Source organism: Macrobrachium nipponense, chromosome 1 (genome assembly GCF_015104395.2).
Source record: "Macrobrachium nipponense isolate FS-2020 chromosome 1, ASM1510439v2, whole genome shotgun sequence".
NCBI classification, from domain to species: Eukaryota; Metazoa; Arthropoda; class Malacostraca; order Decapoda; family Palaemonidae; genus Macrobrachium; species Macrobrachium nipponense.
In genome coordinates this window covers 34,716,291-34,731,177 of record NC_087200.1, presented here as the reverse complement: position 1 = coordinate 34,731,177, position 14,887 = coordinate 34,716,291, and the positions used below count along the sequence as shown (strand labels likewise).

General features: G+C 46.2%; 1 protein-coding gene across 1 annotated transcript in view; it reads right to left on the bottom strand.

Moving 5' to 3' along the window:
- The window catches only part of LOC135219225 (uncharacterized), a 111,079-nt gene that overhangs the window by 38,078 nt on the left and 58,114 nt on the right, over positions 1-14,887 (bottom strand). Inside the window, exon 2 of the mRNA XM_064255810.1 lies at positions 593-804. Coding sequence (XP_064111880.1) covers positions 593-804 — 212 coding nt within the window. The remainder of the gene's footprint in view (positions 1-592; positions 805-14,887) is intronic.

Below are 14,887 nucleotides of genomic sequence, written 5' to 3'. Positions count from 1 at the left end.
TCTGTCGAGAGGCAGAAAGGATTTGGGTTCTTCAGCTTGGTTGTACCTATTCTTCCTGAAACAAGAGCGCTACCATGAATTTTGAACTTACTCTGCCGCGATTAGTAGGAACAAATGGCAATGTAATTACTTGGTAAGTTACTTATATAAAAAGGTAATTTATTTTTAAACATACTTGATATTCAACAACCACCAAGTTGTGTTGGAAGACCATTTTATTTGAAGAGGTAAAACATTTCCCTTATGTTCTACACACACTCAACTGCCCAGCTAGCACTGAGAGTGAAGCGAGAAAGAGTAGCAACAAAGTATATTGTGTGCATGAATTTACAGAAAAGTTCCTATATCCTGACAAATGTAACTTTCTGAATAACACCACTCACATTAAGTCTCAAAAATTGTAAATCATTTATGACAACTGCAGGAGAGAAAATTGCAACCAAAAGTCAGTTACATAATTATACAGTACATTAAAGAGTAATACACTAGGTATTGCAGACTACTTGGTATTGGTAAAGATTACACTAGTACAGTTTGACTGCATTCCACAGTATGTATGTATTATATGTACTGTACCCAAAGTCCACATTACCTGTGACTTTAAATTTGGATCCTTCTTTCGTCTCTTGATCCTTGGCTTTCCTTCTTCATCACCTAACATTTTTATAGCTCTCTGCCTCTGTTTCCATGCCACTTTCCTATCTCTTCCATGTTGGCAGTCTAGCACTTTTCTGTTTAACATAACATATGGGACGAGATCTGGACCCCAGAAGATTCTGAAGGGTCTTGAGAATGGTGAAAATTCTGGAATTATAAAAAAAATCATCTGTTTTATCTTTTTAATCTATACATGTTACAATTTACTAACATACTATAAACAATAATGGAACTAGGCTAAAAAAAATAATTTAAAACATTACCAGTAAACCTCTACTAAATTATTACTTAATTAATATTAACTTTAAACACCGTATTTGATGGCATTAAGACGCACAGGCATATAAGATGCAACCTCATTGTAGCAGGTCAGATTCACAAAAAAAAGTTTTTAGTGTATTTAAGCATAGATTGTTGAAAACAGTCTAGCTGTACATTACACAAGCAGAAACACCTTTGCTGCTGCTCTATTGCCATGCTCCTTGGCATAATCTACCACTTTTAATTTGAAGGAGATTTTGTAGCTGGCTCTTTTTCCTCCAGCTGCCATGATGTTGAGGGCATTGCTGTGTTTTTGTTATGATTATGAACTCATTATACCAAGATGTCTAACCTATATGCACTCCAACTACACAAACTAGCAACGATCAGTGTTGCCAGATACTGTACTTTGTAATCAATTGCTGTACAATAAAGCTTCAAAATTTTATACAATCATTAGAAAATCAACAATTCATTGAAAGTGTCCTACATATGGATGAAAAAGTTGTACAAATTGCTAATCAAATCAAAATGTCGTAGGTCGTTCAGCACTGGGTATACATCTGGCAGCACTGGCAACAATCATACCGTAGTTTTATTCCTAGCCAACAGATGGCATTACTGGTCAGTCAGTGTGCCGATCAGCTGATGTTTATAAACGCAAGTCACAACATTTCAGATTAGATTGCTTTCATTTTTACAAATTCATTTTTAAAGCACCGGTAATAATGCAATAATACCACCAATGAAATAAGGATGCATGGAGTTTAGGGTAGGTAAAAGTGCTGAGCATAAGCTGGGTTAGTGAGCATCAGAGAGAAGATTAGCCTAAGCCTACGAGAGGTCTCAAACTTCTCCTACGATGTATTAGCCTAGGCCTACGAGAGGTCTCAAACTTCACCTACGATGTATAAGACACAGGGTGATCTTTTGAGCCAAAATTTTGGATAAAAAAGTGTATCCTATATGCCGTCAAATACGATATATGATATTGCAGTCATCTCCAAATTTATGATTATAAATAGTAATTTTCAACTTGTCATACAGCAGGGGTTCCGAAGCTTTTCTTAGTACGACCCCATTCAGCACTTTCAACTATTCAGTGCGACCCCGATATGCAACCCCAGATATGAACCTATTACTGATAACAGACGCATGTTGTGAGGAGAACATACTAGTATATTCGTAGGTTCCTGTAAATCGTGCTCCAGCCTAATTCTTCTTCATTCGAGAGACAAAAATAAGGACTAGAAGCAGACCTCCTTCATTTTCTAATGATGAGAACGAAGGTGAAGGTGTCCCAAAAAGAGATTTCTACGGTGATAACAGAGCACTGAAGATGACTAGTTCAAGCCAAACTGGTTGTACCCAAAACAGTAGCACTAGAGAGGCGTTCACACTTCGTGGTGCTATCCACTTGAACAACCAAAAAAAAGTCTCTTGAATTTGCACTCTAGAGAGTAGACTCCATAGAATTCCTCTTATTCCCTTGTTCATCCTGGTTTAACCCAAGAAGTACATGGAAAAAAAGAGAGGAGGATTGACTGTTCTTGCCCACTCTTCTCTGAACTTGCAGTGTTCTCACTTTGTCAAACAAAGCATTTATTTCCAACAACTGTTTCATTCCTGCGAATGAGAGCAATAGTTCTGCAGAGTTAAACACAGTAAATGCTGGCAAGAACTTGCCACGTCTTGCTACGCATCCATCTTCTCCGTAATTGAACCTCACAAAAAGGACTACATAGAGAACCTCCTGTCTCCTTCAGATGCCTTGTCTCTAGGGACAGTGACATCAATCTTGGCACCTAAAGAATAGTCATTCATGGCTTTCAGAGGTGGGTCCATGCCACCGACGCCATTGTCATGATGGAGAGAAGACTACCTATCACAGACTGCGGATGTACGACCCCCTTGGAGGTTGTACATTCGGAGAGACTTGACACAGACCCAGTTCCACGAGCAGCGCCCTTGGAACCAGAGACAGAAGAACAAACCTGGGCTCAAACTCCTGGGATTCCTGAGACACTATATCTTGGGGATAGCATCCCTATTCCTGCTTCAGAGGGGGCAGGAGAGCTGAAGAGACAGCCAATTGCTCCCTCCCCAGGGAAAGGATGCAGACCCTTAGAAGTCTCAAGGCGAGACTTCTTTGGGAGCGGAGAAACTACCTTCCTCTTCTTAGGCCATGGAAGCCTTTAAAAAGAGGGAGATGAGGAGGCGTCAGATGACGAAGACGATGACCCCTGTGAAAACTTGCTGCAACACAGGAAGGGAAAGTGCTATGTCATGGCAAGGGACCACACTGATCAAGAGCAGAGCCGAGTCGAGTGAGCTTAGCTGATCACCACTACATAATTATGAGTGGTAATCATCAGCAATGAACTATCATTTCTTCTCAATTAACAGTTCTCCTTCGAGGCTGAAGCTCCAAGAAGTATGAAGAGGGATTCTGTGTCTGCTGTCCTACGTGTTCAGACCCTAAGGTCCAAGACAACGGTAGTTGACCATTCACCTATGTATATTTTACAACCACACACAAATTTTGTCAGAATTATTAATAACCTAAACCCGATAGTTTTAATTTTCATAGATAAAAATTATCTAGCTGACGCCATGGCCAATGATTACAAGCCAAGAGTCGAAAAACATTCATTACGTAAGTAAGGTAAACAACGTTTGACGAAATGTTGCCCCGCCCATCCACCAGACAGAAACTCATTCACCTTGTTCCATCGGCTCTGAAACCCATAGCAGTCAAGAATGGCTAACAGGATTTCGAATTACTTACTATAGCCTGAATAGGTAATTATTCAGTTTCTAGTTTGAATCCAATGTTTATGGTCTGATTTGTATTTAGCGTAACGTGATTATAATACTTGTGATGTCATTCAGGATTTTGAACATTTCCATTAACTATTCACTATGCCACCAAGAGAGAGAGAAAGAAAGAGATTGTATGTAAACAGTCTTTATATAACTATTTTTGTTAAAATAAGATTTTTATCCAAAGTAAATACAAGCTTATAAGTGCTAAAATCTCCAGCAGACCAATGGATCATCCGATATAATTTATTTTCTTCTTTGGGCCGTACGACCATGTTGGATATGATTTGGGCATGACTGCAGGTGCAGTGAGAGTCACCGTCAACCGTGCCTCCAGTTCCATTCCTTCACCATTGTCAGGATCACAAGCGCCGCCTGTCTTTGATAACTTAACGATTGGTCCCATTTGCCGCTGTATCCACAGAAAGTTTGCTGAGAAGGAGCATTTTACTGTTGGTTCCTTGACAAATGACCTCAAATCAGCTGGCAGTGACGATGAGGACAAGGAAGATGATCTTTTTCTCGAGAGTGATGATGACTGCATTTTGTAAATAAATCATGAATAGTTTTAGGAGTTTATTTGTACATCTAATGGGAATTTATAGAAGGAAAGTAAACATAATTCATTTATCCTTTAAAATAATTACAACATGTAGCAAAACAAATAGTAAAGATGATAATGCAATGAAGGAATGATACCATACTTTATCTTTAGCTTCAACATCGGCAATAACATACCCAGTTGCCATAATTTGTTAGCTTAATGAAATAACCAATCATCTAATGTTAAACTTAATTCCTTAGGAGGCCAAGGCTTATTGCACGGTGAAAAAACATGACAAAGACTTTATGAATGGCGGGATGATACATAGATGTGGGTGGGGTATCTGTGCTAGTGTAGTAATACTACTGTAGCAGTAGTGCCGCGTAAACGTTTAGGCCAACTGCTGGGATCCTTGAGGATCATTTAGCACTTCTTACAACTACTTGAGAAATGAGTTTTTATAGCCAGAAGTTAAATTTTCTAATCCAACAATGCCCATGATAGCCTTCAGTGTTATCCTGAATTATAACGAGGCCAAAGTGGGTGGAGCCTCATGAAGTCATCATTCTGACAATAATTATTGGTGATGGTTTAATTTTTTTTTTTTCAGTAAATAGGTAGATAGCAAATAAAATAAAAATTGCTTGACATTGGATATAGCAGTTATTAAATCAAGCTTGTTTACTATGTTTTTGAAAATTACCAACTATTCTCTACATCTTGTCAATCTGATTGTGACCTATAAAGTAGACTGTAATTTCTTAGGAAACTTATTTTGGGAGTTAAACTAATAATTGAATTGTTTTTGTATTTATTAACATATTTTGTTGGTTTGTTCATTATGACAATTATCAGTGGAGAGGTTTCAGAGTTCATAAAGGTGTGTTGCTTTGCTTGTATTTAAATTTTTATGTCATTGTTGCCAGAGGTCTAGCCTTCGTTACTTATAGCCAATCATCCATCGAGAAAGAGGGAAGACATGCTGTCATAAGTTACGTAACGAGTGCGTTCGAAACCTTTTCTCTGAGTAAGTTGGCCCTTCTTCAGAAAAAGTCACTTTTACATTATGAGTACCAAATTTATTCACCCTAAGTAATGCAGAATACAGTCAAAATTTGTGTAGATATAATGTGTAATCTGAATAAGCGTTATATTTATGAAATGCATAGATAAAAAGTTATTGCGAAAAAACCATGTTACAGAGGCCCTTAATCTCATAGTACCAAGCTCTGCATAACTCCAAACCAGACTGAAGAGTGAACTCATCTGTACTGGTAAAGGCTCATCTTATCATTCAGGCACTCGTGATAACGAGCACTAGAATTCATAAGAATTCCCATGTTTGGTAAAAAACCCAAATGTTGCAAGACAATATAATTGGGTGATCCCTGTCTCACCCTGGTTCTCGGCAACATGAAGCAGAGTATTGGGCGAGCGCCAGCGAAACCAAGATATCCAGGTGCTCAGTAAGACTCTTGATTATTGTAATAATTATCGGGAATACCCGTTCCCCAAGTGTTTGGAAATCACAGAAAACCAAATCACTTGAGGATGCCAGAAATCCCAAGGAATTTAATCGCCTAGCGAGATAATCCCCAATTTTTGTAATAACAATTACCAGGGATGTCCATCTCGCCTGAGTGTTTGGAAATTACAAAACAACCAAACAGTCTGAGAATGGCAGAAATTCCAAGGAATTCAAGTATTCAGCGAGATTCCCGGGTATTATAATAACAATTATCAGGAATTCTCATCTCACCCGAGTGTTTGCAGATCATAGAAAACCAAAAAGACTTGGAGAGTGCTAGAAATTCCAAAGAATCTAAGCACTTGGCAAGATCCCTGAATTTCGTCAAACGATTATGGAGGAAGGGCCCCTCCTCAACTCCTTTAGAAATCGAAGAGGAACAGGCATATAAACCAGTCTTATATGTGAGTATTTAAGACTGGAATGCAAGTACAATTTAACAGAATATGCACTCGAGGCTCCCAAAATGCAAGAACCCTCAGGGGGACTGCAAATCAAAATCCACCCAAAAGACAGAAAGAGCCAAGGAGAACATAGTCTGCAGGTGGTCAAATCCTAAGAATCTAAACATCAGATGTTGAGACGGTGAGAGGTGTCTCTGTCATTGATAGAAGATCCTTCCTCACTGACATGGACCCTATGAGCCTTCCAGGAACGTAGTTCCCGACAATGAATCCTGTGGAGAGCACTCTGCAGGACCCCTCCTATTCACCTCACACATTCCAGTGTAGACTTGGGAAGTAGAAGGAATAGTTGAGGAAGTTCAGATGCTCTGGCTTGCCTTCTAGCAATACTAGCAAGAGGAGCAAGTCGCGGGCACCCATCAACTTGCGATGATGGCCAAGACACGAGTCTAGGAGAGCATTCTTGCTCTGGAGAAACGCTTTTCCAAGGAGGCTTATGAAACTCTCCCAAGGCAGGAGCAACGTTCGCCGCCATCGAAACCAGTGGCCGAAACCTCTCGAGAGGACTGGATGGGGGACCCCCTACCAGCCTCACAGCGTGCACGATTCTGTGGGACCATTATGTCAACCCTGGGTACCGAGCGATCACTGGCAAGGTGTGAGTCACCTAAACGACTCTCTCCTCTCTTCCACTCCGTGCCTGAATCGTGACAGTGAGCGGACTCAAGTCATCAACAAGATGCGTGTGAATCTGTAGATTTATCTGCACTTGGGGAATCTTGCAAACGAGCACCCGAAAAGGAACTAGTCTTAGGGGCAGAACCTCTAGGACTAGGAGCATAAGTGTGAACCAAAGTTTAAGCTTCTATGGCTCCCGACATACTAGACCCTGGAGACAGTGTAATGGTTCCTGTTCCTGAAGGAACATGCGAGCCAATGGAAGACCGGACTGCCTCCTCAGTTCGAGGAGGCACACACCCTTAGAAGTCCCTTGACGAGACTTCTGTTGGGGGGGGGGTTGAGACTACCTTCTTCTTTGGCAGGGAGCCTTTGAAGTCGGAGGGGAAGAAGTTGAAGAAAAATATGATCATTACAAAGAGGAAGATGACGACACTTTATGAGCTTTCTTCCTCCTTGACTACTTCTCCAAATTCTGCATGACTTCTTTAAAGGATGAGGTATATTTACCAGTGGAAGTAGAGTAATATCACAGGGCAGCTGCAAAGGCGCTGTCCAGGGATGAAACTCCAGGATAATAGTGGCATATTAATGATTTTCACCAGGGGAACAGTATACACACTTGAGGACCAACATCACAGCATGCTATGAGTTACGGGTGCAATTCCGAGGTTAGGATAGCCAGCATGAAGAAATATGCAACCATCTACTGCTGTAATAAACTATCACCACTGTTAGCCTGAAAAAGAGAGAAGATATGATAAAAAAAACATAAGGATACTCCTCTCACATCCAAGGGCACCAACCTCGGAAATTAGAGGAGATCCCTCAAACCAACAACACACAGGGTCCCTCATCCAATGAGCTAGCAAAAGGACAAAAGAGAAGAGGAAATAATGGAAGAAAAACCAAGGACAAACCTCCGAAATTCCTCTGATAATTTCCAAAGCATAAGTGTAAATTTCAAATGAATACATTATCTCGCCCTGAGAATAAAGGGCGAAAATATGTAATACGTAAGAGTGTGGGCACACCCTTGCCACCGACCTTAACACAAAGTAGAAAGGCGGGTTTGTATATTAATTATTGAAGTCAATTAAATAACAACATCAAACACAATTATATACAGGCAGTCTCCAGCAACAATTATATACATGCAGTCTCCGGCTTATGAAAGGTTCGGCTTACAATGTTCCGAGGTTATGACACTTTTCAATTATATTCGTCAGAAATTACTTCCAGGTTGACAGTGCATGTTCCAGGGCTATGCCGCTTACAACGCCTATCTGGCAGAAGAAATATGACTCCAAAAATGAAAAATAATCAATATTTGAAGGTTTTTTTGATGAAAAATACAATAAAAATGACAATTTGTCGAAAATTGCATTTTTCCTAACTATACAAACCTGAGGTCCTTTAACAATAGGAAGGTAACTAGCGGCAGCTGGGACGGTCGTAAGCTTCGAACAAGGGAGAGAACGGTAGTTAACTGCTTGTCCGATCGTGCGCGCGCCCGAGAGGTGAAGAATCACTTTTGCTTTGTTAGGCCCATGCAAAAAGTTGCAGAGTGAGGGGTGGCATGAGGTGGGACTATATGTAAAGGACCTCAGGTTTGTATTGTTAGGAAAAATGCAATTTTCGACAAATTGTCATTTGTTCCGATACGTAATACAAACCCTCGGTTCCTTTAACAATAGGAAGACTCACTTCTTGGTGGGAGGAATCTGAGTCTTTTTGGTGAACAGACTGGTGTTCGTCCAACCCTGGAGTGCCTCCCTGGTCGTAAGAGCAAGGGAGGGATCCAAACCTCTGTCCGATTGATCGGGGTGTGCACCGCAGGATCAATGGTCAGACCTCTGGGCCAAGTACTAAGAGAGAGGCAAGCGTATCTCTTCGTACCAGCAAGCAAGAACTTGTTCCTGTTTGCAAGAGACAATCATAAAATGATGGGTTTGTCTCAATTTGTGGCATCCACTTCCTCCCCCTTGTTGGAGGAAGTGGTGGATATTTACTCCTATCCCTACTGAAAGGGATAGGATGGTGCTCTATTGAGTAGCTCACCTGCATCTCGTCCTTACCCAGCAGGGTGACGACCGTGTCCCTCTACCCAAAGGTAGAGGGAAGAAAAAGATGGGAAGAGGAGCCAGTCACACTCTCATTCCTCATCCATTCTTACGGTCACACCAGGACTCGATGCTGTTCAGCCTGGCGAGGGTCTGGGTTAACTACACAACGTGTTGAGCAACCACCACGGTTCCCAAGGAAAAAGATCCAAGGAACTGTGGGCAATATCCTGAAGGTAGAAGGAGGTGCATGCGGTCCCGGTTGGAACCAGGCGCCTGCCTTCATTACCTGCGCCACGGAGAAGTTCTTGCGGAACGCGAGAGAATGATGAAGAGGCGTCCACACTCATCCTGGGTGTCGAGTTTCTTCAGACAGCTCCGTCGCACCTTCACAGGACAAAGCAGCATAGCCTTCGTATCGGAGGCGGTGAAGTCCATTAGGGAGGGTATTGTGAAGGACTCGAACCAATCGTCAGTTACCGAAGGGTTCTGAGTCTTCGCTACGAAGATCGGTACAAAATCGAGCGTCACAAATCCCCGATACCCTTCTTGTGCTTGACTTCTCAAGAGAAGTCATGCAGTTACCTAAGACGAAAAGAAGGGAATAGTCGTATGACCTATCCCTCTTCTCGACTTTGGTTATGTACATACTCATACTGACAAGCTATTAAGACGAAGTAATGATTGCTCTGGAACAACCGAACTAAGTCCACAGCATAGTTCGTAACTGACTCGGGCGCTCTGACAGCTGCCGACTGACTGGTTCGGAATCAGTAGAGGCAAGTTGTCCAAGCATCCGGGTAAGTCACGTGACCTTCGCCCTTTAAAGAGTTATGCTAAGAGACCAAACAAATAAAATATATTTGTTAGTCACCGATGCCGGACGGCGCGGCGATGATTCTCTTAATGCATAAGCTCAAAAGGCGAAAGTCAATTGCCTTCAAAAGACCGAGGTCCCTGATGGCAAGAAAATCTCATAGACGTTGAATCTCAGCTTAAGGAGAAACAACACTATGTGACGTTGAAGACGAAGGTAGGCAATGAATGCAACCTACGTCTTCCAGCTGAATCGAGAGAAGGAATCTCAAGATTCTAAACCTGTGCTTACAAATGACTGAAAACGCTAACCGCCATTTCATTGCTGTCCGTTGTGCAATGAAAGCGGGGCGTTCTTCAGTAATGAAACACAGGGGAGAGCCGCTTGAAGAACTGCTTCTCATGGGCTGAACGTTTGGAAGTAGAGCTGGCAGGTGTGGGAGTAGGCGATGTCTTTCAATACATCTGCTAATCCGGGTGGGGTGAACAATGAACAATTGTACACCTCCGAATACAAGATATTTTGAGGACAAATTCAGATTCCGCAAAAATCATTCGCATTATCGGGATACGATGCAGCAAGAGACTATTACAGAATTCTGTTACCGTGCGGTAAACAGAAAGATGAGAGTCGAATAGATATCTCTGTTTAAATTTCTCGCAATACCGAAGACGATGAATACTAGCGTTTCTCAGCAGTAGATGGTCATTCATGTATGCGAGAATCCCCGTTAATCAGAGACTTAAGTCCGTGATTGTTGGGCAGAGAGATACGGTTGTTATTCAATCAAAGCAGGTGAGAAAGACATAAACAACCGTCTATCTCAAAGCGGCAGCTGATACTGAAATGCCTCGGGCAATTCAATACGCAGTAGCTGTCGCTGACTCGTCATCCTGAGTTGCCAAGTAATCCTTTCCACGAAGGAATGCGTTCGGCTAGAACCACCGAGCATAAAAAGATATGCTCGAGCAATTATATTTAAGCGAAACGAATTTCGGTAAATATAAAAGCTTAAATGGTGTTGTTGTGACAAAACACCATAAGTATAAAATTGAAACTGAAAACTCCTGGGAGGTTGCAGGCAACCCGGGTTGCAGTTCAATTAGAATACTTTCGTCTAAGTCGCCATCCGTAGAATAACTAGGATATGCGCCTACCCTCGGACCATTCAACTGCTTAGCAGAATCATGTCGCGAGGTTAATATACGTAGTATATTTGTAGGATTCTGAACAACGATCTCCATCCTAAATTTCTTTCCTCAAGAAAACAAAATAAGGATTGGAGATCGACCACCTTCGTTCTCTATCAAAGAGAGTGAAGGAGAAGTCTTCCTCGAAGGAAAGCTTCAATGGTGAACAGAATACTAAGACGATAGTTCCAGCCAAACTGGATATTCCCGTCCGTTCTTCTCTATTCCAGGTTGGTCGCCTACTGTGAGATAGTCTTCTTTCAGCAGCAGTCTTCTTCCTAATGCTAGAAATTCCAGGAATTCGAGCATAGGCGAGGTTCCCGATTATCGTGTAACATATCGGGGATTCTCGTCTCGCTCACTTTGGACCGTGTCTCGCTAAGTGTTTGGAGATCGTAAGAAACTCTAACACTCTGAATGCGCTAGAAATTCCGTAGAACATTCTAAGCAGTCTGCGAAACCCCCACCGAATTCGTCAAACGATATCGGCTGGTGGTCCTCTCGATTCCCGTAGAAATCGAGAATGGGGCAGGATCCCTCCTCAACGACGGGGCTTACGTCAGGTAGGACCCGAAGGTCCCCCCTGGTAGCGCAGTCCCCAACGTGGGATCCTACAGAGAAATCTCTGTAGGATCCTTCCCCTTTCCCTCGTAGCCGTGAGGAGAGAGGGGAATGGGGGAGGAATTGGATACTCGCTCGCCTTCCCAGTGGAACTAGCAGTTGGAGAAGAGTAGGAGCAGCCATCGCCTTGCGGCGATGGCCTCTCAGAGTCTGGAAAAACGTATCGTCAGGAGGAAAACGTTTTCCCCGAGGAGGGTTACGAACTCTCACTGTAGGTAAGGGTCTGCCGCCACTGTGAACGTCGTCTGGGTGGGGCTGATCGACACCTGACGGAGGAGGAGCCGATACCGTCCTCCGACTCATTCCAGTCCTCGTCGAGGTCGAAACCTCTCAGGAAGACCGAAGGAGTATTTAAATACGGTGTCCGAAGACACGTAGAAACGCCGCTGTCGCAGTAGTAGGAGGAGGTGGAAGTAGCTTGACGACGGCCAGAACTGAGAGAGCCTTCTTGTCCGGAGACGAGGAGACTCTGGTTCAAGACAGAATCGGCAAGCTCCGATCGCGGCATACCCACCGTCGGTTTGGGTTCCCTCTCGGGCCCCAAAACGACTCGAGCAGAGACATGGGCTCTGCTGGTGGGAGCGGCGATCCTTCCCCCCGGTCGTTGTGCTGACGAATCAGTGCAATAAACCTGGGTAAAAGTTACTCTGAATCTCGGAAGTTACAGCGTCTTGAGGAGTAGGACCGTCCAGTCCCTCCAACAAGAGCAGCTCCCAGGACCCTCCTCCTTCAGAAGAAGGACAGCAACAGATCCCTGACGGTTGCCTCCAATCACTTGCGCGTACGTCCTGGTTGGTCCTAAGACCAACCTGGCACGTGCGGCGTCGTGACGGGATCGTGAGCGGCGCATCTCTCACGATCACTCCTATATACCTCGCTCTTCCTGGCGTATGCCGAGGAAGTTGAAGGTATCGGAGAGACAGAACTGACGCTACCCCCTCTCCCCCTGACGGTCGCCTCCAATCACTTGCGCGTACGTCTGGTTGGTCCTAAGACCATACGTGGCACGTGCGGCGTCGTGACGGGATCGTGAGCGGCGCACCTCTCACGATCACTCCTAGCTACCTCGCTCTTCCCGGTGTAGCCCGAGGAAGTTGAAGGTAGTGGAGAGACAGACCTGACGCTCCCACCCCCCCGTCGCTGGCAGGACCAGCGTACGTGGGGGGCTGCAGCCGATCACCAACCCGCGGTGGGGATCGATCTGCAGGCCTGGCCGTGCCGCTCACCTGTGGCGAGCGGCTCGACTGAGCACGTCGACCCCGGTCCCGTGCGTCAGACGAGCTGCTGCTGGTCACCGTATCCGCCCGGTCCCTGTGGGAGCGGCGGTCAGGTGACCTGCAGAGCTCGCTTTCGCCGTGAGACCGGTGAGCATCCTCGCGGCACGTCAAACCGGCTGGTTACCAGACCGATGGGTCGGTACCGTTCGGTCGAGGGGACCTGGGGGACCTCTTCCCAGCCTCAACCCGTGGCCGGTCAGAGACCGTCATGTCCACCCGAGGTACCGGCTGGTCGCTGCGAGAGCGGCCGCTGGCCTGGCGAGAGTCACCCTGAGCGGCTCTCGACAGTCTTCTGCTCCGTGCCTCGGTCATGACGCTGAGCGAACTCAGGCGTCTTAACTTGGCTGCACGGTCACCCGAGGAGGGATCGTTACACTCGGAACTTCTCGCGGACGAGAAACCGAGCCGGTACCTGGCTTAGCAGCAGAGCTGCCAAGACCAGGCGAGGGTGTACCAGCGGTAGCCAGCACACCCTTGGTCCCCGTCTTCTTCTTCTTCTCAGAAGGGGAGACGGGCCCCGTTCCCGAAGGAACAGGAGGACCAGCAGAAGAACCCCCCCCGTCACACCGGAATGTGACGAGCCCTTCGAAGTTCCCGAAGGAGTCTTCTTAGGGGGAATAACAAAACCCGGTTACCAGCTGGTCGCTGCGAGAGCGGCCGCTGGCCTGGCGAGAGTCACCTGAGCGGTTCTCGCCAGCCTTCTGCTCTGTGCCGTGGTCTTGGCGCCGAGCGAACTCTGGCGCCGAAACTTTGGCTGCACGGTCCTCCCGAGGGAGAGCGTACACTCGGGATCTCCCGCGAACGAGAGACCGAGCCGGAACCTGGCGTAGCGGCATCGCCGCTAGCACCAGGCGAGGAAGTACCAGAGCTAACCGATACTCCTCTGGTCCCCGTCTATCTCTTCCTACGGAAGGGGAGACGGGCCCCGCTCCCGAAGGAGCAGGAGGACCAGCAGAAGGAACCCCCCGTCCCACCTCGGTGGGACGGGCCCCTAGAAGTTCCCGAAGGAGACTTCTTAGGGGGGGGAGGCAGCCTTCTTCTTCTTCGGCTTATGGGCCTTAAGTCGAAGGGGAAGAAGAGGCAGCAACAGACGAAGACGAAGATGACACCTTCCTCTTCTTCGTCAGCTCACGCAGGACAGTCGTCAGGTCCTCCATCCAGGCCGGAGTCGGGCCTATTGCCGAAGCAACATGGCCCGACTGCACCTGTCCGGAAGGACCTGGGACTGGGGAGGGACACACCATGGGCAGGACCAGCATGGACAGGCGCAGGAACCAGGAGCGACAGGAACAGCAACCAGCTCAGGAGCGGCAGGAACAGCGGCAGCGGTAAACACAGAAGGGACAGCCAAGCCAGTAGCGGGAACCACATCAGCGACAGGTACGGCAGGCCCAGCCATCGCCTCGTAGAATCATCGGCAGCCAGCGTGGTACTGGCGGTCGGTCCAGGGGCGAGCTGCTGGAACAGCGGAATCTGGGGCAGGCAACACGAAGAAAACACACAGGCGGCGGCGGCATACCCCTCCTCGGTACGGCGGCGACCGGCCCTAGAAGCGGCAGACGGCGTCACGACAGCATGGGGAGTGTAGACCAGCGGGGGGAAAGCAGCATAAGCGGCCGTGAAGGTTGGTAGTGGAGACCACTCCAAGGTCACCGCCCAGACCTCGCTAGACTCTGCAGCAGATCGTGGATGCTAGGCACGCCCTGCAGCCGCAGTGGTCCATACCTGTCCAAGGTCGTCTCCCACGGCTGTAGCACCTGCGGTAGCACAGACAGATTAGTAAGAGGGGTTCCCTCACGCACGGGGGGGGAGACATGCCCCACCCCGAACGGAAGGAAGACCCAAAAACAAAAATACGAGGAAGCTGAGCGGGGGGCAGGAAAGAAGACGAAGAATCGGCGGGATACCAAGGGAGTCGCGGGAGAGCTTTCCGACGACTTCCTGGCAGACCTTCGCTTCCCCTACCCCCGCACAGCAGTGAAAAGTAATATGAAAATGAAACAGAATACTGCACTTGCGATTCA